A 27,934-nucleotide genomic window follows, 5' to 3' on the forward strand; every position below is an offset into this window, starting at 1 on the left:
CGTCTTCCTACTGGCTGGCTGGTGTCTCAATAGGAACCGTCTGATGCACTCCGTCAGCCTGAGCGGAGTGAGTCAGTCACAGCAGAGCTACCGAGTACAAAGTTCAAGGGTCCAAGAACAGACGGGCTAATCTACCAGTGTATGACCACCCACAAGGCAATGCTAACAATAGACGATGCAGCACATTTCATACTGAATGCATCTGTTCCTCAGACAGAGTGATGCGTTACAGGAGCTATGCTTCAGCCACACATGGTGTGCATGGTTGCTGCACCCTTTTTTGCTCCAGCCCGGTAGAGCAGGAATTACATTGACAGTGGCCGATTCTTCAGTGCGTGTCCAGTGCCAACTATTGATGTTCTCAGAAATATGGTCATTTTGTTGTTAAGGAAAAACTGAAAACAGGGCTGCGTCTAATAATTGTTTAATATGACGATTATTTTCTCCATTCATCTTTTGGTCTGTAAAATGTCAGAATCAGGACAGGTTCCACCAAACGTGTCTCTCTAGCTGAAACAAAGTGAAAATCTGGCAGATGACTGAAGAACAACAGAGTGCATTTGTTTGCTTAACATTTTAATTTACAAGAGAGCAAATACCTAAAATAGCTAGAAAAACAGGGCAGACTGTTTGTGTCGGGCACCATCATTAGTTATCGTGGTACATTCAGTATCCAGCAGTACTTGCGTCACCTGAAGACCATTCATGTGAAAGCAGCCATACAGGAGTAGGTGTTCTGGTAATATGGCAGACACAGCAGCGCCACTTTCACTGTCGTGCAGTACCAATTACTGAAAAATCCTCCGGAGTTACCGTACACGGTAGGGTCTGTTGCTGCCTGCCATAGTGAGTGCACATCCGTTGTGTGTCCGTGAGATGTGATCATGTGATAATAGATACAGGGGTGGTACGGAGTCTTGCCCTCCCCTGAAAAGTACATGTGCTCCTGGGGAGAGACCCCCATGGCCTTGGCACAAATCCCCATGAAGACGTCGTCGATGTACATGGAGGACTTAAGCAACAGAGTTGCATGGTAGATCTTGGCGGCTACATCCCCTGAAACCACGTACCCCGCTCCAGCAGTGTAGTCTGGGTAGGAGGGCCAGGGGTACAGATCATGGGGAACGTGGTATTTGCTGTCTTTACGGCGAACTGGAGGGGCTCCTCTGTGTACATGTCCCACCCACAGGTCTTTGGCCCCTGACTGGCTGCTCAGGAGCTGCCGCAGGTACTTCACCAAATTTGGCATGTGGACGAAGACGTCGTCATCCGCAGACATGAGGAAGCGTGCCTGACGGCAGTACTCGTGGCCCCAGTGGAACTGAAGGATCAGTTTGGAAGTCAGGTTGTGAAAGGTGTCCAAAAAGGTCTGCTGGATCAGGTCGCCGCAGGCCTGGTCCTCCTGCAGCAGCTCACGCTGCACCCTGGACCTCTGCCCGACGTCCGGGTGCACGCCGAGGGCGAACACCAGCCTCACGCTCGCTCCCAGTTCTGACCAAACAAAGTTCTCATTCCCCCACGTGTCCCTGATGGCCTTGCGACGCTCAAAGTTCTCCGGCGAGGATTTCACAAACAGCAGCAGGAGGACATCATCCCGGCTGTTCCCGTGTCCGCCACCACCTCCACATTTGCCCGGGTGGTTGATGAGGTATGGATAGTTCCCCAACCTACCGTCGGCATCATAATAACCATCCTTCCTGTTGTGATGGCTGGAGCTGAGGGCATAGGAGGAATTAAGAAAGTCGTAGCTGTTGACCAGGTAGCGGTACGTGTAGGATCTCATGTGGCTGACCACGTGGTGGTCCAGCTCATCCCAGCAGACCATCACCACACATAGCAACAGCCCTGTGGTCAGCAGCTGCATGCACTGGCACTTGCGGATACGACGGAAGTTCATGAACATGGCGACAACTGCTTATTGCTCCAAACAGTGACAGCACGTATCTTCTGTCTTACCCGTCTCTCGCAGCATGTATGCTATTTCATCTCTGCCTCCTATTGCTCTTAAGCTTGATTTCACTTCTCACCTTTTCCTCTCATCTATCTAACCTTCTACCTTATATTTTTTTATTGTCTCGCCTCATACGTGTCCTCTTTCCCTGCTCCTGTCCTATCGACTGGCTTCTCTTCCTTTTGATGTTGTCAACTCCAGTAGGCCTTCGTCAGCTCATCAGCAGTCGCACTTGTTCTGTTAATGTCTTTGGTCCTTCATAGTGATCAGGCCACAGGAAGCTGGTGTCCCTCATTCAGCTCAAACTATTTAAGCTGCTCCTGCGTACTTCTCTCCTGAGAACTCCACTTCCTTTCCCTCCTCCTCTTGGTTACTGTTGCATCAGCGCGTCATTGGAACACATGGCACCTGAACAAGAGAGACAAGTAAGATCAGATTCAATGTAGAGCAGATTTTGCATGCTTGGGCTACACTTTATAGCTAGAATACACTTGTCCTGAAATGATGAGTTCATTCATTCATCACCAACTATTTTGATAAGAGATTCCTTGTTTACATTGTTCACACGAAAATTCCAGACACCGTCTGGTTCCAGCCTCTCACTTCCTCTGGTTTTGTATCATTGTACATATTGTTTTTGGCCTGTTTGAGACAAAACATGATCTCTGAAGCCAATATCACGTTGTGATCTAGGAGAATGCTCGGGGAAGATTTTCTCACATTTTATAGACTACACAATCTATTCAGTTCATTGTTGAGAAAAAGATTTATCAAATAATCTGTTGGTGAACATGTAAATGTATGTACTATAGTTAAGAATGCACCAGCCGTGGCTCTGGAGCACTGACCAGGCTGCATTATGTGACGCATTGGAGTGAGAATATGTTGGTAAAGTCAAATCAGGCCAGGGGCTTGTCCTGCTGGCATGTAATGCTGTTCCAGGTATACCTAAAATAATCGTAATAAAGTTTGTTGACAGAAAATCTATGTGCATTTTGATTATTATTTATTTATCAAACAAAAATGTCCTTTGCCTCTCTCTCTCACTCACAGGCTTTTCAAAGCAAATATTATTGCTCAACCGGTAAAAACACGTTTTAAAAGCCCAGCAGAAGATAGTATAAGAGAGTCCGCTGGGCCACATCAGCGCAGCCCTACCTCATTTCAAAGGCTCCTTTAGTCTCCCGGATCTACCAGCTGGCGGCGACAAAACGCGGCCGGCACGAAAACTGAAGTTTCCCAGTAATGAGCTACTCACCGGAGATCTGCCGAACCTGACTGACGGGGCTTACGACATGGAGAGTAAACTGTGGAGCACCAGACTTGATTACTGCGAGGCGGGGCCGTTTGGAAATTGAAGTTTGTCAACGTCATCAACATAGCATGTTCCTAAAATATTTATGCGACGATTTAATGATATCTCTGACGATATTACAATGACATCTGTATCGGGACTTGCATGTGCTGTTTTTATTGTTTAAAATCTCTATAATCATAAAATGTACGTGAGGCATATATCACATAATCAAAAGAAACTATCTGTCAGCTGATGTTTTACGAGCAGTGCCTCTAATTCAGAACCCTCACAGCCAATAAAACCTATATATTCTTAGGACCACATGGGACAGAGATGTCCTGCCTCCAGTGATGCTGCTTGTCTAGAAAAGGTGCTGAATCAGTGCAGCAGAGTTGTCCTAAGGCTATAATGATGATGTTCCATCACTAACAGTGGGTGTTCACATTTTCACCTTTACCTGATGAAGGCCATTTTGGTTTATATCAGTCATGCTTAAATATGGAATAAAAGACAAATGGTTTTAGTTGTTAAGTGTGTCACATATCAATACTTCTCCACTCGACTTGTTCTTTTAACAATTAAATTATATTTGATAGAAGTCATGTTTACAGATTGAACAACATAATACAATTGGAAAATTCCGCAAGACATTTTGACAGTGTGGCTGCTACGGCCCGAAGACGTCGCAATATATATATACATACACACGCCAATGTTACCGGTAGTAACTAAGCATGTATTTTCAAGGTACACCATGTGTTTCACTGTGAGAGACATGTAGATCATCCAATGGTTGTATTGCCTTGTTTAATTACCATCGCAACAGGGAATTAATCAATAAATGACTGAAAGAAGAGTTTTTAAAATGTAGTATCAATGTATCATGCATAACTACACCCAACCCACTTACAAGTAACCACAAATTCATACAAGGCAGGACCAGAGTGCAGTGTACACATTTTAATCGAAAAAAAAATACAACTACGCAAATTCTGAGCTTCATGTTAAGATACGGTTACTCCAAGGGGCTTTTATTTTGAAAGGGTGGGACTGGGTGGGGAAGAGGGGGAGAGGAAACATATTCATAATGTTTGACACACATACACAGAGGTTATGAAATGACAGGCGTATGTGTGAGAGAGCGAGATTGCGGAGAAAGCGCGAGACAGAGACAGACAGACAGACAGAGCCTTTCACTGAATATCTCTGTCATTTGTGTGTGCATGTGTCAGTGTGTAGAGACAGAGAGACAGACAGAGAGAGACAGACAGGTCTAACAATGTCGTGTGTGTGTAGAGAGCCTGCGCGCATGTGTGTAACTGGTTGCGATGGTGAGGACGCACCTGGTGTTAGAGGCAGACTGATTAAGAAACATTACAGTAAACAGTGATTTTGAACAAACCTAACACTTTCTAACAAAAAGCAGGAGTCTGAGTGCCAAAATATGGATACCGTGAGAAAGAGAAGACTGTCGAACGCGTTGATGTGATTTTTATGTTTGTGGTGTTAAAAAATGTGAGCTCCAGAGCAGTGGTTCTTAACCTTATTGGAGGTACTGAACCCTGCGAGCTTCATCAGTGCATTCACCGAACCCTTCGTCATTGGAAAAATAAAATATGATTTCTTCAAAACATAGGTATATATTTTATTAGTGCACAAAATGAACCATGCATCAGTTGCACACAAAATCACTGTGTGCAAAGAACAAAACCAACAAAACATGAATTTCACACAAAAACATAACTCAATGAATGATTTGTGATCAGGTACGTAACTTCGTACGATGCTGTGAGGATCGGTTTGTCGACAAACAAAACGTGAATATTTACTGCAAATCAATGTGACTTTTGCTGTTGCCTTTCAGATACAAGTTCAGAAATGCGCGGCTTCACCTTGGCAAGTGCCACTCTCATATAATTTTCGTTGTTCCGAAGAGTTGCTGTTGAAGCTGGCTCTGCTGAAGTTCAATGATTTCGTCGAGGCATTCATCGTTGACATCTGCTGTCGCAACACTAAACGTGAACGGCTGTCTCACCCATGCTGGATATGACTGTCTGGTGGGGAAGTATCCGTCGAGGGACTTTGCGAGCTCATCTAAGTGCATGGCAATCGCTTGCTTCAGCTCCCCAGGGACAGAAATGTCTCCAATTCCAGACACGTCTTCGATCTTACTTACGCAGTCGTCCAGCAGGGGAAAGTTTGCGAAGTTGTCATTCTCTGTTCGTCGTTTCCATAAAGGTAGCTTTTTTTTAAACGCATTCAGGTTTTCTTCCGCTTCGATGATGTTGACTCCACCGCCCTGCATCTGTCGATTGAGATGCTTGAGAGAGCACAATGTTGGTGCTCTCGCAAAAACAGGGCTAATTCCACACGCATGGCAAAAACCCGATTCAGCACCTTTCCCCGGGATAACCACCGAACGTTAGAATGCTACAGAAGTACCTCGAATTCAGAGCCCCTAGAAGATGCGGTGCTTCATAGCACTATTTCACACGTAGTTCACACATTCAACTACGGTTTTTAGTACTTCTGCCAGTTTTGGAGGCAAGGTTTTTGTTGCCTGTGCAGAACAGTGTGTAACAATGATGTGTGGTGCATCGGATTTCACCAGCGCTCCAAAACCAGAGTGTCGTCCCAGCATGGCTGGAGCTCCGTCCGAACAAACTGCGGAAACCATATTCCACGAAAGATTGTTGTCGCTGAAGAAGTCATCCACGAGTTTCTTCACAGCGACTGCCTTGGTTGTTGTTGTAAGAGGCTTACAAAATAAAAAAATCTTCCTTTATCTTGTCGTCTTTCATATAGCGCACGAATACAACAAGCTGGCTGAGATTGGAAACGTCGGAGGTCTCATCGAGTTGGAGGCTGAATTTTGCTGGGCTTGAAATCAGATCTGCAACTACTTGAGCCAAGATGTCATTGCTCATGTCGTCTATTCTGCTGCTGATCGTGTCATTTGAAAAGAGGAATTTGGGATAACTTATCTTCAGCAGATTTTCCCAACATGATATTCACCATCTTCAACGCAGCTGGTTTCACGAGTGTTTCACCAATGGTGTGTGGTTTGCCCTGCTTTGCGATCAGGTACGCAACTTCGTACGATGCTGTGAGGATCGGTTTGTCGATGGGTACGAAGCCGAGAACAGGCAGAGTAGCCTTTTCATTGAATCTGGCTCTCTTCACCTTGAATTCAGCGAGCGTTGTGTTCTTGTATTTCCCATCATGCAGCTTTAGGAAGTGTTCCTTTAGTTTTGCCGGTGCTAGACTAGAATTGCTCAACTTGGCATTGCAAATCATGCATTGAGGATGCTGACTCCCATCACGTTCTGTAATGGTAAAAAATGTTTTAACCTCCTCATGTTATTATCTGTGAGACATATTGCTGTTTAGAAGGTTCATTTGTATGGGTGTCTGGATGTCTGAACACATTGACCTATTTGGTCTAGGACAAAGGTCACTTTTCTATCTTAGTCGGGACAAACAGCCGCCGTGTTCTCTCTATATCAACTGCTTCTTGTTAGACTAAACATTTCTGCCATCTGTCTCCGGTGTGTTATCTGTTCGTCTCTGCCGGCCTCTCTTACACGTGAATCCATATTGTACGTATTCGTCCAACCACTTTCTTTTTTTGCTCAACATGTTCGTATGAAGGGATTGAAAATCACAAATGGCGTACAACAACAAAGCGCAATGTGGCGTGATCAGCTGCAGCCAATGATGGCCAAGCTCAGCATGACGTCACGAATAATGTGGGCTGAATTTATTTTTGAAAAAAAGTGTGTTGCCAAATTGTAGAAAACGTAGAAAATGTTTTGACTGCTGACAAAAACGGCCGACATTGCTAGTGTGAACCGGGCTATACTGCGTGTGTCTTACTGCGGTCAAGTGAGCCGTCAGCCGCTGATACTCGGTCAAGTGAGCTGCCGCTTGAAAATGTATGTGGGTAATTCCCGGCATTCGCGCCTGAAAGGGGGCGGGGCTTATCTCCGTGCCTTATCTCCCTAAAAACAGTACAGTTTCCTTCATCCACTAGTTCTGTTTTATACTTGTGTCTGGGTTCATATTATCCGTAGTCTCACAACTGCGTCTGAATGACGGCCACTTCCAGCGTCATTCGCGCTGCCCGATGGAAATTCACGTCATTCGCAACCATTCGCGTCTGTGCATTGACTTTACATGTAAACTACCTCGCAGTGTGTCTCTGCCGAGGGTCTGCTTTAAAAATGAATGACCGTCTATTCCTTAAGGTGCGTTCACACCGAGCGCCACGTTCGGTGTAAGTCTGTTGGATTCCACAGACATCTGTGTGCGACAGCACATTTCCAAACTTTTTGGCCAAAAATGGTGTATAAAGAGTAAAAATGATGGGAGTCGGCGCAATCTTCCTGCTCCGCTCCACTCTGACAGTTATGCCCTCACTCTAGTGCTGAATATTCCGAGCAATACACACCCATTATAAAATCTGAAACTGACCCAAAATTTTCCTGAAACTTAATCTGTGACTTCATGAAAACTGTGCTAGCTATCAAAATGTCCCTTTGGCTCAATAAAGGGCAGCATTTTGTCTACGTTTTAAACTTTGAATCATGTTTCTACGTTAAAGTATGGCTTGTCAATATGGGCCCAAAGTTAAGTGTTTTTTTTAGCTCTCTTCACGCCCCAACCTCATTCAAGTGGTTGGAGACATTTTGCTCAGATTTTCGGGATTTTCAGGAAAACCGCTGGGCGAATCTCAGAAATGTCATTGCACACGACTCCCGATCAGGCCGCACGTTTTGATGTATTTTTTGCGCAGGTGCTGGCAACGCTGTGTGCAGAGAAGCGCATCAAACTTTCCCCCGGAAGAATATTATTAAGCCCGATGGATTATATACAGTGTGTTTTGGCACAGGCATCTTTACTGCCTGTAGGAGCCAGGTGTGGCCTGTGTAATTTTGTATGCCCTTTTTTTGTCACTTCCGGTGATTGAGTCACGTGGTGCTGGGAATAGTCACAATGGGGGTTTATTAGCTGTCAGAATCAGACTCTTGGAAGGAGAGGGGGTGAGAGGGAGCCTTATTTTTTGTTGACCGTTATGTCACGTTATTCACATTAGTACTGTCATTATCCGAGTTATACTTGTATGTTATCTGGAATCAACGTTTTTTTGTTGCCCACGAAATAAACACTCCAAACACATCCACGGGATTCCGGAAATCATTTAACGCTACAGCCAACGCGTCCGCAAGTATAGATCTTCCCCACTTAGCCTCTCGGTGACTAAAAGGAAAATTGCCGCTAGTCACCTAGATCGTCAACAAAAACAACGGAATTACAAGTACAACGAACTTACGGAGCCACGTCACTTTCGGCGTTGACGAACCAGACGCGGAGGATCGCGATCGCCGTGTTGAACCTTCACGTTGCTCCTGACAGCTGTGCCGGCTGCCCGACAAGACCGCGAGCTGAACGGTGGTATGTAAGCTGCGTTTCTACTGTGTGTGGCTCGTTTCGAACACAGTTTGAATCGGTTACTGCCGCATGTCGAAGTGGCGTATTGTTACCCTTTCGGTGCGGGGTTGCCGCTACGTGGATTAACGTCCATTGTGTTTGGAGCCTTGAAACAGACCGTGGCGCGCTGTGGTCTCGGTGCATTGGACGCTAATACGGCGCCTTCATTCCAGTGCAGTCCAGTTGAGGATGCTGGCTTCAAATTGAATTTCTACTGTGCCGGTCATTGCCTTGGTTGTTTGAAATGAGCGCCTCAAGGACTGGTTCGATGGTTGGCACATGGAAAGAAGAAGATAAGAAGTCTATCTGGTCAACATGATGTTCAGGATGAAATATTGCCATGTGACAGTATATCAAACCACAGTGACAGCAGCAGGAAACTCACTTCAAAATCAAACGTTTCCACAACATCATCTGCACGTCTCAGAGCAGAGGCTGAAATGGCTGCTTTGCTCGCCCGTCTAAGGTTACTGACTGAAAAGCACGCTCGAGGAACAGGAAGAGCAAATAAGAAAACGTAAAGAACATCTACAGTTTGAAGCAGACATTGCTGCATCCATGGCGAAAGTCAATGTTTTACGAGCCTCTGGATCTGGTGTGTGGAGTGCTGCTTCCCAGAGATCAAACGGCATGGAATCATATTTCGAAAAACTTTCAAAGTGCTTAATATTGACAGAGACTTTCATACCACATACTATTGGAAGGAGTGGAAACGGAGAACCATCAACTTGAAATGCTGAGTCACATTTGGGAGCGACAAGACCAAAGGAAGCAGTTAATGCTGTACATGTCCACCAGGAGGCACCAGAGCTCATAAGACAGCACATTTCCAATTGCCACAGCTCATCCAGTACCTGATCATAGAGATGTCCATACACCCTCTTTCATGAACAGCAGTAATAATCCGAATCAGTTATTGTCTATAATGGAAAAACAAAATGAAATAACTGCAATGCTGGTGCATCAACAACGTCAGTCATCGCTGCCTAAGAGAGAGATCCAAATGTTTGATGGAGATCCTCTGCAGTACCATGCTTTCATGCAAACTTTTGAGCAAATAATTGAGGGAAGGACTGATGATGCGGAAGTTCGCCTGCACTTCTTGGAACAGTACACCAGAGGGCAACCAAAGGAGCTTGTCAGAAGCTGTCAACACATGACTGATGGCACTGGATATGGAAAGGCGAAAGCCTTGCTGCATGAACACTTTGGAAACGAGTTCATGATAGCATCTGCCTATTTGGACAAGGTCGCGTCATGGCAAACAATTGTGTAAGAGGACGGAAAGGCTTTACAGGCATACGGCCTGTTTTTGCGTGGATGTTGCAACGCCATGGAGGAGGTTCACAGTCTGTGCGAATTAAACACACCTGCTAATATGCTCACTGTGATAAGAAGATTGCCCTACAAGCTCAGGGACAAATGGAGAACGGTGGCCTGTGACATCCAGGAAAAGCATCGCCGAAGAGCTACGTTCATTGATATTGTGGTTTTTATGGAGCGTCAAGTAAAGATTTTAACAGATCCTGTATTTGGAAACATACAAGATGTTCCAAAGATACTGGTGCACAAAGACGACAACAGAGCAAAACCTTCACCACTCTCGAGGGCTAAAGGAAGTGGGTTTGCCACTACAGTTGAAAGAAAGACCATGTCGGAGAACACTGTTGTAGATGGACACTCACCTGAAAGGACTTGCCTGTATTGCAAAGGTGGACACATGCTGGAGTTGTGCGCTTTATTGGAGAAGAGTGCACACAGTGAGAAGATCGATTTCCTGAAAACGAATGGAGTTTGTTTTGGCTGCTTGTGTACTGGGTACATCAGCAAGGACTGCAGGAAACGTCTGTCTTGCGAAACATGTGGTTTAAGCCACCCTAGTATGCTTCACATCCATCCTGAGGAAAGAGGAAAGAGGAGCATGTCTGGATAAAGGCAAGAGCAACTTTGAGTGTACAGTGGACAGTTCTTTGGTTGCAGTCCAAACCAGCGGTCTCACTGGGGCCGGTGAACAGAACTGTAAGCTAGCTATCGTACCAGTAAAGGTCAAATCTACGAAAGGTCAAAGGACAGTGCAAACTTATGCCTTCTTGGACCAAGGAAGTTCAGCATCCTTCTGCACAACGGGCCTGATGGATAAACTGAATCTCTCTGGGAGAAAAACAAAGATAATTTTGCGCACCATGGGCCAAGACAAAATTGTGGACAGTTGTATCGTATCAGATTTGGAAGTGGCTGGACTGGATAGTGGGTCATACTGCAAAATGCCAGACATCTTTACTCAACATAAAATGCCCGTGAACAGGAGTAACATCCCACAACAGCAACACCTGCACAAATGGCCTCATTTGAAACAAATCCACCTGCCCGAGATAGACGCAGATGTGGAACTCTTGATAGGCATGAATGTGCCCAGAGCTTTGGAACCACTCAAAGTCATCCGGAGTGTGGACAAAGGGCCATACGCCATCAAGACAATGCTTGGTTGGACAGTGAATGGACCACTTGGTGGAGAATGCTGTGATGGAGCTGTGAGTCATCCTGCGGTGACTATCAACAGGATTTCTGCTGTAACTCTCGACGAACTCTGGAAACAGCAATTCAAAGGCGACTTACCTGAATGCAGTCAAGATGTACAGACGGGGCCGTCGAGGGAGGACTGTAAGTTCTTGGAGACGGCCAACAAGACTGTGAAACTTTTGGACTGCCACTACAGCGTTGCTTTACCTCTAAAGAACAGAGAGACGAACATGCCTAACAACTGTGAGACTGCAGAACAGCCTGCCCATAACCACGATCTGCCTTCATCAGGAGTCTGTTGAATCCCGATTACCGTACCTTGACGACATGACTTTGATTGACTTGACTCGAGTGATGGTAAAGATCACTCAACGCTCGGCTAAGTGCTAGAAACCTCTGGCCTAGAGAAGAAATACTTTTGTTGTTGCTTTTTACCATGGACTATTCTACATTGAAATGTGTATTCTCTTGCACATAAAATGCATTTGTAATTATTACTACACAGAAGGTAATAATTAGGGGCCAGAATGTAGGAGCCAGGTGTGGCCGGTGTCATTTTGTATGCCCTTTTTTTGTCACTTCCGGTGATTGAGCCTTATTTTTGGTTGACCGTTATTTCACGTTATTCACATTAGCACTGTCATTATCTGAGATATACTTGTATGTTATCTGGAATCAACGTTTATTTGTTGCCCACAAAATAAACACTCCAAACTCATCCACAGGATTCGGGAAATCATTTAACGTTACAGCCAACGCTTCCGCAAGTATAGATCTCCCCCACTTAGCCTCTCGATGACTAAAAGGAAAATTGCCGCTAGTCACCTACACTGCCTTTGTGCTACAAAGCCACACTGAATAATAAAGCTCCAGTAACAATAGTTCTGAAGTATTTGAGAGGAAATATTTTGATGAGTTTAGTGTACTTTTTATTTATCATGGCACCACTTTAATATTCATAATTGGTTTATAGGAATTGAATTTGGACTTGTAATGAGTCTTTGACTGCCTACTAGGTTGTCTTCCTTCTAACTTAATCACAAACTCTAGCGCTTTTTATTATGATATTCCAACTGTACACTATTACAAAAGAGCTGTGGCACACAAGTGTGTTTAAAGCAAGCTTATTTTACTTTAATATATTTCTGACATGGAATATTTCAAATATTGTATCACTATAATATCTATGTATGCATTTAAAGGAGGACTTATGAGGTGACAGTTCATTTATTCTGGTTCCACTCTACTCTGTCACCTCTCAGGTGCACATACAGACTTCTTTAGGGGAGAACGTTGACCATTTGTGCAGATGAACATATCAGATGTTGTGATCCCTTTCCTGGATACAAACTAAACTAACTATAAACTCCCATGTTAAGGGGTCAAACTCAGTGCAGAGGACTCTTCTACCACTTACATTGCTGACCACCGCAAATTGTTTTATCAGCTGTGTCACTTGCACATGACCGTTCACAAAGTGCCAGCACAGGGCGTCCTGTTTGGCTCTCTTGTCCGAGGCATGTGCTGTGAGTCTCTGTGGATGTGGGTTGACATGTCCACCCCCCGGTGTCTTCCCCATTTCCTTTGTAATCTGTGAGTTTAACCTGCCTTCTTCCTACCATTTTTGGACAGATTATTACAAACTGAGCATATAGGAACATAGTGAAGAGCCAACCCAAACTCCTTCTCAGTCCCATCCAGTACTGAAGTCAGTTCCAAATAACGTATATGTATGAGAGGTGTCCTTTTAAAAAGTGTTTCAACAATTTTACGATAACTTCTGTTATTTTATTTATTGGTAGAACTGCCTGATATTGATTCTGTGATCACATGAGAACTAAAATAAGGTTTTGAACAACACGTTCTCACTCCAAACTCATCGAATACAAACACTTGGTCAGTGGCTCTACGCTTCAAACTGACACTTGAGGTTCCCCTCTAGCGTCAGTTATGGACATTATGGTGCGTCAGTTTTCTCTCATTACAAGCAGAGTGTTTTCATAAATTCCCAGCGTAGGTTTTGTCAACCTGTCAACCACGTTGACTCGGCTGAGGATGCTGTGAATGTAAGTGCCGACCCAGCACAAAGACCTATGAAGGAGGGGCTTTAGCCCAACAGAGCCCTGAGCAGGGAAGCTGCTGACGCCTGTGCAATGCTGCCACACAATAGGCCGAAACACATATTTCCACAGCAGCATATTTTGACTGAACACTGGGTTCAACCAACAATAGTGCGCTCTCACAACACACGGCCAAGCCTTGACATTCAGTGGTCTTGTGGGGAAAGTCTGTAATTAGCTGCTGTAAAGAGTGAAGGGAGGAAGCGAGGCCCTTTCTGCGTCTTGTGACTTTAGAATAGGGGTGGGGCCATCTTGAACTTGAACCCACTTCTTAGTCCATGTGCTCTTCGCTTTACTGCTGCTGCACCAGAGTTTCAACATCTGGAGTTACCTCACATGCATGTAATCAGACGATAACAGAATGGTAATGAAAATGTGTTCAGACGTAATGAGGCATTCACCTCATGAATCATGGCACATTGTTTAGCAAAGTATAGATATTGGTGATTCTGGCCCTGGTATTCCTTGGTATTTTAATCAAAACTTTATTTTGCAGTATGGCCCACTGCTACTTTACAATCAATGAAATGCATGTAAAAAAAAGCAAGTATTTTGCAACCAACAATGAGGCTCTCACATGTTAACATATTACTGCAGTGAAATCATGCTCCCTTTCCATATATGATATTGACCTACTTCATAACCACTTCTTGTGGTCGGAAACTAGTTCAGTATCTTGATCAAAGAGGACATACAACACATCCTCATATCTAAAGGACACGATACTGTTTGTGAGTGACTCCAAAAATGACATGTATGAGTATTCTATTTAACGTTGTGGAAACGCAGTTGTTAACACAGTTACATGATGAAACTGAACTTTCTGGATGTGTTCAAGAAAAGATCATGGTTTGGGTTAAAGTAGGTTGGGTTGTTATGTAATGCAGGTATGTCGTGACGTACTGACGTAGTTACGAACATACTAACGCAGCAACGTACATAACTTCAAATATGTCAGCGTAGTCTTGTCACTTTCTACTACGTTACCTGACTTCCTCTTCTGCTCCGTTCACAATTACTACAGCCATTAGAGCCACCTCCGGACAACAAACATAAATATGGGTTTGAGGAATTTGATACCTCATGTGGCGCTGCTTCACAATGATTTGCTGATGGCTGTACATGTTTGGTCGACTGTCCACGCAGGCTCTAGCACAGTCAGCCAAAGGCCGTGGACCTCCATTTCTTTCCCTGGAATTCCTGAGAGGCTTTTCAGTATTTAGCTGCACAATTGATAAACAATATGATTAAGCTATTGGTTCATCTTCTTGTGGTCAAGTGTGCTCTGAGTGGTTTTTTACTTTCCAACGCCAGAAGAGAACAATATGAGCTCATATGGTACCAAGGTACCAAGTGGGGCAGCTTCTAATTGTAGATTCTCTCTCGAACTGCATTGTGATTCTTTAGTTTCGAGTGATAACATAAGCTCACTTAGTTGCCCCACACTAATGGACATCAAAGCTCAGGTGTTGATATTTGACAGATCAGATGTAATGCTTGAAAAGCACAGATTACCCAACCAACTTGTGCTTTTCCTGTACTACAGCAGGCAATGCAGATGAGTTCACCTTAAAGCATTTCGATTATAGAGCATTTAGCATTACAGATTTTAGATATTGTTGATTGTCATAGTAGTAGCAGTCAGCAGTCAGAGCAGAGAGGAGATGCACTCTCGGCAGATAGTGTATCTACAGGTGTTTGCTTCATTTTTACACAAAACAAATAACCGTAGCTGTGTTTCAGCTGCAGGACAGCAGTGAAGGCCCAGGTATGAAATGCACGGCCCGCCACTGACTGACGGATGTTTGGCCGATATTTCCCTTAACTAACTTGTGACTTGTCCTGTTCGGATTAATGAAGTAAGGCTTGTGCTGTACGGCTGTTGACAGGCAGTAGGACATATCAAACATTGTATGAAAGCCAAGAATGTCAAATATCTGGTGATACCATATACTGTATCTGACTGAGAGCAGACGTTAAATACAGCAGCTTTGTCAGTGGCCCTAGGCATCAAACTATGACGCGCCACGTGGCCATAGTTATGACGGGAGTAAAGGAGGAAGTCTGATTGCGTTTCCTAAAGTCTGCATAGGGAGGTCTGGCTGTATGGTTGACTAATTTTAAGTTTCATGACGTTACATAACATTACTACATTGCTTCCTAAATTACGTTACGTAGATATCGTAACATTACCTGACTGCATATCATATGTAGAGAGCCTACTTAACTATGTAACAAACTTATTTTATAAAACTATCGAAGTACTTTCCTGTGAGAACAGAAGTTGATTTTGAAAAGACTGTGCATGCTGCGAGCCGATATTGGCGTAGTGGTCAGACTCTGTACTGCAGAACAACGTGAAAAACACTAGCCTTTTCCATACACAATCATTAGAAAACTAATATAACATTTTGACTGTCAAACACTTCAAAATGACTATGCATCATAACAATGTAAAATCTCAAAAACTCATATGATAAAATAATTTCATCCTATTCGTGTGTTTGGCAAGCCAACAGGAAGACAGCACTCAAACAGGAATGATCGCCACCGACTTTGCTCAAGAAGGACTCTTGTATGCATGTTCTATTGGCCCAAGAAAGGCAGCTATCTTCTTTATTCACAGAAAATGACCTAACTGGATAAAAATGTCATCGGTATAATGGCCAAATATCAACATATTGTCATGCAACAATTTTTATGATATCTTAAAAGTTACTTCAACATTTTTGTGTTCTCAAAGAATGTCCAGCAACATGAGCGATCAGTGCGCCTGAACAAGACCCTGCAGTGTTCAGGCTACAAAAGTACTCAGTTGTAGGAAAACATCATAGTTTGGCTAAAAAAAGAACCAAATTTGTTACGTAAAGAAAGTAAGTTTCTTAACAAAACAAAGGTAAAATACAACGGCCCTGAGTCAAAGTCCTGCGTTTGTTTGATCCAGACTTCCTTTGAGGCAGCTCTGCATGTCCTGGCTCTTGATTATGTGTCTATATAAGACTTACTTTTTTGTAGGTCTGAGTACAAACAGTGCATGACAACAGCCTGGAAATATGTATGTAGTCAGTGATGTGGACAGCAGCTTTTCATACAACTTTTGGACCAATTGTAATACTTGAACTAGTTCTCGATACCCAACATGAGAGAAAGACTGCTTCCACCACAGATCTGCTTGCAGATTTTACATTCAAGCGGGAAGAACTTCTGCTTTCGATTGACATACAGAGTGAAAGACTCTCCTCACACAGTACTATTATCAACACACACTGCATGTGTTTCCAGATTCTTACATTTGTCATTCTTTTCCTTTAAACCTTAGGCTGACTTTATTTTCCTGATTGTTGGCTCTGACCAAACTGTGTGGAAACTCGGCTATGTGGCAGTTCAGCAGCCAGACCTCAAGTTCCATATAATGTAGTCCCACTGGAAATTTGACCTTTTTTCAAAACTCAAAAATGTGGAAGGTTCCAAGACATTTATAAAAAACTAAAAACTGATTCTACACTGAAACCAAAGATAATTATAGAAAGAACATTCAAACGAATGGGAATATAATGTTTTTGATCATGAAGTGAACACAAATCCAAACTCTCACTGTGGTTTGTAGGTTTGTCTATTGCAGAGGGGTAAGTCCTTCAGAACTATAATTCTTAAAGGTGTATTAGTTTCACTCCCTGTTTGCTCACCCCTCTGCTAAACCAGTCTGCTCAGTCAGAGTCATCCCTCAGTGTCATTGGAGCACTGCTGTAGACTCTGGATCAGCAGCCTCAAGTGCTTTGAGTTCTGGGACTATTTACTTGTCTGACTTAATCATCTTGACACACCCAGCTTGTTTTTTCCCTCCGCTTACCTCTCTAACTGTCAGTCTGCTACTGCAAGCTGACACCTTTAACCTGGAGCACTTGAAGGTATTATAGACTTAATTTAGAGCAACACCTTTCAGCACACAAACACACACTGTGCTTCTGACTTACTGAGTCTGCTCCAAGTCTGACGTAAAGTACAGAGAAACCCTTCTCCTCTGGTATCTCGGCTGAGACACTCACTTTGTCTGACTCACTCTTTCCTTCACCATCTCCCCTTTACTCTTCTCCTCTTACTTCTTCCCCTGTCAGACGCAGTATAGTCAACAACTCAGCTGAGGAGAGCCTCAAACACCTGCTCTGATTGCCCTGAAGGTCCCAGTGTGAGCGCTGTGTGAGAGACACTGAGTGTCTCGTGGCGGGGGAGGAACCACACACACGGGCGGTTTATGAGGACTTTCCCCCATACCAGTTCAAACCCTGGTATATGGAGACACCTTTTCCTTAGTCGTAGACAGTGATAATAAGTATTAAACTGGTCCTTATGATAAAGGGAACAAACCTCACTGTTCAGAATTAATATATAGTCAAAGAGTCTGGAGATTTGAAGACCTGACATTCTACAGGACTGTTGGGACGGGGCGGATCCTAACATGACGCTGACTTATGAAGACCATGCTGGTTTAGCGGGACATCACCAATACACACACAAACATGGCAAGACCCCGAGTTATGAGGACCATCCTGAAGAGGTATACACATATATACTTATATTCACATATGTACTTATATTCACATATATGTACTTTTATATACACACTAGGGGTGTAACAATACACGTATTCGCAATGAACCGTTTGGTACGAGGCTTACGGTTTGGTACGCATTATGAACCGAACAATACTATTGTATTTGGAAAATGCAGAAGATTAAATTGTAGGAAATATAATGTTCTCTCTGTGGAGCCACTGCGCTCAACATGGCAACCCACCCGACATAACAGACAACGTGCTGTCTGACACGCCCACCACGGAAGAACAACATTCTACTCTGGTGAGGCACGTGTGTTCTGGGAGGCGCACTACGCTAAACTAGTTTACCAGTAAAACCAACAGCAACACACTCTTCAAAGTCTTCCCGCAGTGTTTAGGCAGCTACTCCCTACCGATTCAAACAGGGCTAAAGCAATCGCCACGGCGATTGTTATATTTATAGCCGCGGATATGAGACCCTAATCTGGAGTGGAAAACCAGACTGTACCAACATGCTTAATGTTATTGAGCCCCGTGACACTACTCATTCACGAGCCCATTTCGCCAGACCATAATTCCTGCTTTGTTGAAGAAAACAAAAGTCCAAACAGAGAATCAAATGTCCGAGGCTCCCGCTGTTCCTCTAACAACAGACGGCCGGACATCACGGACTACACAAAGCTACCTGACTGTAACGACACATTACCTCACTACTGAATGGCGATAAAGAGCCATGTTCTTCAGACACGCCCCCACGAGTCTCACCAGCGAGGCATTTCTGCTTATTTGCTGTATTGAAAATGTACCGAACCCAACCGTGGCACCACTGTATTGTATTGAACCGAAACGAGAATTTCGTGAACTGTATACCCCTAATACACACACAAACTCCTCCCATTAAACTAGAATTACCTCTTCACGGTTGTATGCATCCATCAACCAGTCATGTTACAAATTACATCCATGTAGGTTTAAATGTAAACATTTCACATGCACATTTTTTGTATTCATTCGTGTGATATTGTCATAATTAGCAAATGAAGACTTTTTGTCTGGTCAGTGACCTTTGACTATCAAAATCTAATAATTTCATCCTTCAGTTCAAATGGACATTTGCCTAAGAATGGTAGAGACGGACAACATTTGAATTGCATATATTCAATGTTTATTCTGAAAGGTTGCTTTTACTTTAAAATTGTGACCACTTTTGTTTGTGTAGAATAAGTATAAAATGGTATCAGCAACAGGGTAATGGAGGAAATAAAATCAAAAGCTAGATCAGAATGCCTTTAAATGAAAATACATGTATTATGATGTACATGACTTTAAACATTTAGACAGTACAAGATTTCCTGTCGTAGAAAAAGAAAAAAAACAGCAACATTTTAAACTGCACCGCAGTGAAACGCACTGTGACCAGACAAAAAAAGGAATGACAAAAGGCAACCACTGCTGCGAAACGAACTGCAAGCGACAGTGTAACGCACTGTGACCAGTAGGGGTGTAACGATACGCGTATTCGTATTGAACCGTTCGGTACGAGGCTCACGGTTCGGTACGCATGACGAACCGAATAAGTTTGAATAAAAAAAAATAAAAAAAACCTTATTTAACCAGGTAGTCTCATTGAGATTAAAAATCTCTTTTGCAAGATTTAAGTAACAATACACGTAAGTAACAATACTACATAACATTAAGGAGCAGTTTTTGTTTTTTATGCTTATGTGTTGCTAAGAAGACACCCCAGAAGATGGTCACTCAGGTATAGTTCCATCATTGTTCAAAGTCAAAGAATAACTTCATGATGTTAGTTGTAATGAATAAATATAATTTAAAATAAAGTACTTTCTCTGCATTTATAGTTTTCTACTGTAGCGAAACGTACCGAACCGTGGCTCCACTGTATCGTACCCAACCCAACCGTGGATTTTGTGAACCGTTACACCCCTAGTGACCAGACAAACGCCGAAATGCAATACACTGCGGTGAAAAGCACTGTAGCGAAAAGCACTGCACTGCAAGCGACACAGTAACCGGCACTGCAAGCAGCGCAGTGAAACGCACTGCAAACAACGCAGTGAAATGTACTGAAAGCGGTGCAGTGTACAGTGAACCGCATTGTGACCAGAAAAATGGCAAAACGCAACGTACTGTGGCGAAACGCACTGTACTGCAAACAACGCCGTGAAACGCACTGCAAACAACGCAGTGAAACGCACTGCAAACAACGCAGTGAAACGCACTGCAAACAACGCAGTGAAACGCACTGCAAACAACGCAGTGAAACGCACTGCAAACAACGCAGTGAAACGCACTGAAAGCGGTGCAGTGAAACGCACTGCAAACAACGCAGCGAAACGTACTGAAAGCGGTGCAGTGTACAGTGAAACGCATTGTGACCAGAAAAACGGCAAGGCGAAACGCACTGCAAACGACGCGGTTAAACGCACTGCAAACGACGCAGTTAAACACACTGCAAACGACGCAGTTAAACGCACTGCAAACGACGCAGTTAAACGCACTGCAAACGACGCAGTTAAACGCACTGCAAACGACGCAGTTAAACGCACTGCAAACGACTCAGTTAAACGCACTGCAAACGACGCAGTTAAACGCACTGCAAACGACGCAGTTAAACGCACTGCAAACGACGCAGTTAAACGCACTGCAAACGACGCAGTTAAACGCACTGCAAACGACTCAGTTAAACGCACTGCAAACGATGCAGTTAAACGCACTGCAAACGACGCAGTTAAACGCACTGCAAACGACGCAGTTAAACGCACTGCAAACGACTCAGTTAAACGCACTGCAAACGACTCAGTTAAACGCACTGCAAACGACTCAGTTAAACGCACTGCAAACGATGCAGTTAAACGCACTGCAAACGACGCAGTTAAACGCACTGCAAACGACTCAGTTAAACGCACTGCAAACGACGCAGTTAAACGCACTGCAAACGACGCAGTTAAACGCACTGCAAACGACGCAGTTAAACGCACTGCAAACGACGCAGTTAAACGCACTGCAAACGACTCAGTTAAACGCACTGCAAACGACGCAGTTAAACGCACTGCAAACGACTCAGTTAAACGCACTGCAAACGATGCAGTTAAACGCACTGCAAACGACGCAGTTAAACGCACTGCAAACGACGCAGTTAAACGCACTGCAAACAACTCAGTTAAACGCACTGCAAACAACTCAGTTAAACGCACTGCAAACAACTCAGTTAAACGCACTGCAAACAACTCAGTTAAACGCACTGCAAACGCAGGGCACAGTGAAAACAACGCAGTGAAACGCATTGCAAACAATGCAGTGAAACGTACTGCAAGCGATTCAGTGTGCAGTGAAATGCATTGTGACCAGAAAAATTACGAAATGCAACGCACTGCGGCGAAACGTACTGTGGCAAAACGCACTGTACTGCGAGCGACAGTGACCGGCACTGCAAATGACGCAGTGCACAGTGAAACGCAGTAAAACACACTGCAAACAACGCAGTTAAACGCACTGCAAACTGTCCCATTAACCGGCACCTCAACAGAAACAGACGCAGTAAACGGCGCTACAAACTGTGCTGCAACAGGTGCAGTAATGCAACAGATGCACTAAACTCTACGGTTAATGGATATTCATGTTACATTATTCCTTTTGTAAGTCAGGCCCCTGTTCCTCACAAAATCTCGGATGTTTTGAACAGTTCTGTCTTTCAAAACATGGTCTTGAGCATTCTTACATTGCTCACTCTCAACTTCGTAGCAAGGTGTCCCTTTGAAATGTGTATTCTAAAGTGTTTCATGACAGATGAAACTTCTACCTTGCGCCACGGCTTTTTGGAAGATCTTCTTCAGACAACATATTTTCCTTGATTAGATTATTATAAAGACAATCCTAAGTTTCGTCGAGATTTACAACATTCTTGGAATAACTGTTGATGCACTCAAATGTAGCATTTGTGGGTTATCAAGTATATTATTTATCAAAGTTACATATACTTAAGTTCAATTAAAATGAGTATAAAAACAGCATTATGTCACCACTGTACCGATAGTATTCGGTAAATAAACTTTACATAACTCCTGCTTAAGGCTGTAACATAGTACACTTACAATATATATTTGAAACATTCGAAATTGTACAAAAACTTAGTGTCTAAAAAAAGAAGACTAGAACTGAATATCCAGAGTTCAATATACGGCTTTCACATAACTGAACTATTGCAACTTAAACAAAAAAAATCAAGTCATGATAACTAGTGGCATTTCTATATACCTTTGGAACTCTTTGCTTCATCCTGGGCAAGCTCCATCTTTTTTCTTTTTCCTGAAGACAAATAAAAACAGACTTAAAATTTAACAAATTCAATTTAACTCTATCTGAAATCTGCATGGACAGACACAAATAGGCTTTGGTCAGAATGCAGGCAAATCCTATTTGTTTCTCAAATCTTTAGGACTGACTATCCACACTGTTATTTTTGCAAGTGTTGTTATTTGTATTGTGTGAAGGCAGAGGCGTTTCAGTTATGAAGGTGTGTACATTGACAGTGGATCAGCTAGCCTACAGAGTACTCTAGTCATATACACAATGACAACAGAAAACTGAGAAAAACAAGTTACAATCACGACCTTCCTTAAAATAGCGCAAATTATGTATGCAAGTCATTTGTTGTAGTTGTAATAGTAATGAAAGTATGTCCAGCCTTGAATTGTGTACGTAAGGCCTGAGCCTAGTCAATGCTTAAAAGCTAACATGAAACCAACTTGTTTGACCAGTGTGTGAAGAAATATGATGGTCCTCATAAGAAGAGGCGTCCTCACAAAGCAGGTCCATGCTGTGCCCATCCCCCGACACACAAGCGATGCCATTTACTGACCGTGATGGTTAATTCATAGTCATGTTTGACAAGTTATCTGCAGTTCTTCCACATTATTATTATTTACACTGTTTTATATTGTAGTTTATATAATTTACACATTTCTTATTTCCATATATGTTATTTATTGTTGTAATATACTGCACATTTCTTTACATACTTAGTTCTTATTTCTATTTTTTTTTATAATTTGTGTACTTTTCTATTCTAAATGGGCAAAACTATAGATGAAACCCAAATTCTCCCTGGGAATCAATTTAGTAAATTCTATTCTGATTAAATACCTACTGCCACTTTCACTGTTCGCATGCGGTGTGCACTGCAGACATGAAATACATCCCATCCCAGGAAGTAGGCTGATATGTCATGGAGGTGTTGTTTCCCCCCATTCTAGCCAAACAGCATGCGACTGCGATATTACAAAAAGGAACTTACCATTTCTTTTTCTGACGACAATGGAACTCCTTTCTTGGGTTCAGGATTAGACTGTTCTTTACAAGGTACCTAAGATTGTACAGAGAAAATATATGCTGTTGTCATATAACTTCTGGAGAAGTTTGAGGAAGACTTGTGTGAAGGCAGAGACATTGCAGTTATGAAGGTGTGTACATTTACAGTGGATCAGCTAGCCTACAGAGTACTCTAGTCTTATACACTGACAACAGAAAACTGAGAAAAACAAGTTACACCTCTGATAGAAATCTATCACGACCTTCCTTCAACTAGCGCAAATTATGTATGCAAGTCATTTGTTGTAATAGTAATGAAAGTATGTCCAGCCTTGAATTGTGTACGTAAGGCCTGAGCCTAGTCAATGCTTAAAAGCTAACATAAAACCAACGTGTTTGACCAGTGTGTGAAGAAATATGATGGTCCTCATAAGAACAGGTGTCCTCACAAAGCAGGTCCATGCTGTGCCCATCCCCCGACACACAAGCGATGCCATTTACTGACCGTGCTGGCTAATTCATGTTTGACAAGTTATCTGCTGTCCTCACAAGACACTGTGACCAGACAGCATTTTACTTTACCAAGTTTTCTAATGCTGCATTCACACCGGTCGCGTTGATTTTTTGACTCACTGCAAAATCGCGTCCAACGCGCCGCCGGTCGTGTTCACACCAAACGCCGCAAAATCTCGTAGCGCCGGAGAGGGGCCGTGGTTTATCGACTGGAAGCCGTTCACCTGGCAGCCATTTCTTTCCGCTGTCAACCGTGAAAGGAATAAGGACAATTGCTGCTTTGTACGTGTTGTGGAAGTCCCTCAAACATCGGAATGCCAAACGCCGTCATGTCTGGTTCATAATATTGTTCAGAGGAGCTCCGTGGATTGTATCGAGCTGTATTCACTGTCTAGCAAGCCACCGGTCGCTGTTTACTACAGCTGTAGGAACACAAAATAAACTGATTTGGCTGTGATTCAACGGCAATAAACCGACAAAAAGGGACTCCGAAATAACTACATAATGATGCCGATTTGTACTCGTCTTCTCCGACAAAAAGGGACTCCGAAATAACTACGTAATGATACCGATTTGTAGGTTACTGGTCTTCTCAATGGAGCTCTGATGGATCAGTGCTAGGCTATGCTAACATCGTAGCAGCTCCACCAGCACTCAATAACGTCAAGTAGACGTAAATACGGCAGCGTCTATTCATAGTTTGTACCGTATGGTTTACACACACACACACACACACACATGTATACACATAGTTTGGTCCGGTCTCTGTTGATATGAGGTATCGTAGAGCTCTGGGTGAACACAGACGGCTACAGGATTTATTTCCTGATTCAACGGCAGGAAGCCAGTGATGACAGGCGGAGCAATTCAACGCTGATAGGCTATCGCGCCACAGCGTCACTCGATTATGTCGCTGAAGTTGAAAAATTTCAACTCGCGCGTTGGCGATTTTGGGGCGTCCAACGCGTCCACCGCACTGCAATAACGCGTCCAACGCGCCATTGCAAAATCGCGGAGCGCCAGTCTCATCGAGTCTGTGCATAGACTTTGTATGTAATCTCGACGCGCGTCAAAAAATCAACGCGACCGGTGTGAACGCAGCATAAAACATTCCACCAGCTTCTGTTTGACCCAAAGAGTGGAGACATATAGTTCAGGTAAAACAGCCCGGTACTACCGTCACTACCGTACTACCGGCACTGTGAGCTACAAAGGAAAGACTCACCCACTCACGGCATATGTCACCCGCGGACGTACTGTAAACAATCTACTCAGCAGGCCGTTGTCTGTGGAAATGAATCTGGTGAGGAGAGTAGATGAACCAGTGTGCGACAGACGACATCCACAGGCATATGGCGAGCATGGGACATTAAAGACTGAACCGGTGCGAATACTGCTGAAAGACAACACTCAGCCATATGCTGTATAAACAGCACGACACGTACCTCTCCATATGCTGCAAAAGGTAAAGGAGGATCTCCAGAGGATGGAGGGAAATGGCATCATCGAGAGGGTGACAGCCCACAGACTGGTGTGCACCCATGGCACCAGTCTTGAAGAAGAGCACAGGTAAAGTCTGCATATGTGTTGATCTCAAGAGGCTGAGAAAAGAGAACAGTATATCCTGCCTAGTACTGATGAGATTACAGAAAAGCTGAGTGGGGCCACTGTCTTCTCGTCGCTCGATGCCGCCAGTGGGTTCTTCCAGATACCGTTGCACCCAGACAGCTGTGAGCTCACTACCTTCATTACGCTATTTGGCAGATTCAACTTCAAGCGGCTACCGTTCGGAATAACCGGCTACCGTGTGGAGGTCTTCATGGACGACATTCTGGTCTATGGGGCCACAGAGGAGTCAGCTGCTAGAAATCAGAATGGCGACAGCAGCCGACGCTGAACTGCTGTCAGTTGTGAAGCTCATAAAGAAAGGATGGCCTGAACACTTAAGCAATGTGCCCATGGACGTGGGAGATTACAGCCAAGCGAAATCAGAGCTATCAGAACACAATGGCCTTGTCCTCAGAGGAAGCAGGATTATCGTGCCAAGGGCAATGCGAGATCCTTCAGAAAATTCACGAAGGACACCAGGGCCTAGTCAAATGTAGGGAAGAGCGTACTCATCTGTGTGGCGGCCCGGACTCTCTACGGAGATAAGCAAGCTTGTGATGTCATGTCAGGTGTGCGGTGGACTGAAAAGAACACAACAAAAGGAACCTCTCATCTCCACACCGCTTCCAGAGCAACCCTGGAAGAGAATTGCAATGGACCTTTGTGAGCACAACCACCACAGCTACCTGGTAATCTCAGATTACTCCAGGTTTATAGAGATACTGCAGCTGCCCTCGACAACAGCTTTGGCATTCCAGATGAGGTGGTGAGCAATAATGGACCCTAATTTTCAAGTGCGGAGCTCAAGGAGTTTGCGAGGCAGCTCGACTTCAAGCACTGCACATCCAGCCCTCACCACCCACAGGGCAATGGGCACGCAGAAAGAGCCGTACAGATGGCAAAGAAAATTCTCAAGAAAGAAGATCCTGTGATGGCTCTGATGAGCTATAGATCCACTCCCTGCTCCACCACCGGCTTCAGTCCAGCCAAGCTGTTGATGGGGAGGAAAATCCGTACCACACTCCCGACTCTGGAGAAAAAGCTCCTACCAAAACGGCCCAGCAGGACAGCTGTGAAAGAGAGGGATGCAAGGAAAAGGCTCAACAGGCTCACTACTTCAACCGCCGTCATGGAGCCAGGCCCTTACCTGCCTTATCTGACGGAGCCACCATGTTAGAGACAGTTCCTGTCAGTCAGAGTGTGGCTACACCCACAACCCTCTACAGAGAGGAGAGGAGACACTCTCGGCATATTCTCTGCAGTTAGTGTATTTACAGGTGTTGAGCTTCATTTTAACATGAAACAAATAATAACCGTAGCTGTGTTTCAGCTGCAGGACAGCAGTGAAGGCCCAGGTATAAAATGCACGGCCCGCCACTGGTTAATAGTAACTTGTCAATTGACAACATGTACGAAACTGCTAGTTAACTATGATGTCAGTGGTGTCCAAACAATATGAGATGAAAGACTTTCCTTTAAATGTGTCAATGAATTTTCCTTCTAGAAAAGATTTGTCTCTGGCCAGAATGATATAGTCCATGGGATCCTGGTCAGGAATCTTTCTTCTCCTTCTTGCCTCCATCTTTGCTGCAATAATTTCCAGAGAACATGCTGAGTCTGCAGTATGAAACCAATCTGTATTTATAGTGAGCATAGCAATAATTAAATTAGGTTTCAAAGTTTGATAATTAACAGGGGCATATTGTTTGATACAAACTTCCTGAAAAACAAAGTTGCACAGATCACCTTTTAATAATAATAATAATATTATATGTGAAGAGACTGATCACATGTCTATGTTAATTATTCCTCACAATAATTATGAATGCTCGGGCTGACGAACGTCACCGGGCTTAAGTCATATCAGCTGTCACTAATTAAGAAGTCTTATTTCTAATGGATATTATTTTTAATACTTAATATTTTGGTTACTCTGTTACTTTGCTTTTTGGTGTGTCTTGCTGCTGTAACATACAAATGTCCCCCTGGGGATGAATAAAGTACCTATCTCTATCTATGTCCGACTCGCTAGCTTCTAAGCTAATTTTAACATTACCTCCAATGGGGAAATGCTAACCGCGATTAGCATTAGCGAATATACCGGTAATAACAGTTGCTCGTCGTAGCTCGGAATAGCATTTACGGCTAACTGACTTGGCCAGTTGCTGCAAGCACAACGAGCTCCAATAACAGCTGATTTCTCCGCAGACTTTTGCAGTGCAGTAAAAGTCTGCGGAGGAATCAGCTGAACATTAAGGATTGATTCCACCTGCCGAGGCTGGTCTACCACCTGGTGCAGAGCTGGGTCCAGGCTCACGAGGAAGTGGAGACGTTTGTTTTACAAAGCAACGAAAAGACAGCCCTTAACTAAATGCATTTAGTTGTTAATACATCGTTAAAACTTTCACTTACCAGTTCGGTAAAGTTAATTCCAAATCCGTATTAGCCCACAAAAGACGTCCATCGAATCCAGACTCATTTCTTCAGCGTCAGGGCGAAACCTGACCGCAGGTTCTGAAGCCAATCACTGACCAGCATCTCCCTGACTG

At 43.7% G+C, this 27,934-nt stretch overlaps 2 protein-coding genes across 2 annotated transcripts in view; one reads left to right on the forward strand and one right to left on the reverse strand.

The window, feature by feature from the left end:
- Positions 1–27,934, forward strand: part of mcf2l2 (MCF.2 cell line derived transforming sequence-like 2) — a 161,021-nt gene that overhangs the window by 55,758 nt on the left and 77,329 nt on the right. The window lies entirely within an intron of this gene.
- Positions 627–27,856, reverse strand: LOC306777007 (lactosylceramide 1,3-N-acetyl-beta-D-glucosaminyltransferase A-like). Its single transcript, XM_079267931.1, has 4 exons — positions 27,798–27,856; positions 23,251–23,319; positions 22,212–22,262; positions 627–2,359 (listed from the first exon to the last, which is right to left on the reverse strand). Exon 4 carries the CDS (start codon positions 1,901–1,903, stop codon positions 704–706), a length of 1,200 nt encoding a protein of 399 aa, XP_079124057.1. The 5' UTR covers positions 1,904–2,359; positions 22,212–22,262; positions 23,251–23,319; positions 27,798–27,856; the 3' UTR covers positions 627–703.

This window comes from Melanostigma gelatinosum, assembly GCF_949748355.1.
Source record: "Melanostigma gelatinosum genome assembly, chromosome: 4".
In the NCBI taxonomy this organism is placed as follows: domain Eukaryota; kingdom Metazoa; phylum Chordata; class Actinopteri; order Perciformes; family Zoarcidae; genus Melanostigma; species Melanostigma gelatinosum.

Bases quoted from the DNA above. Each gene is read 5' to 3' on its own strand.
- LOC306777007 (XM_079267931.1), bottom strand. From the start codon at position 1,903: ATGTTCATGAACTTCCGTCGTATCCGCAAGTGCCAGTGCATGCAGCTG.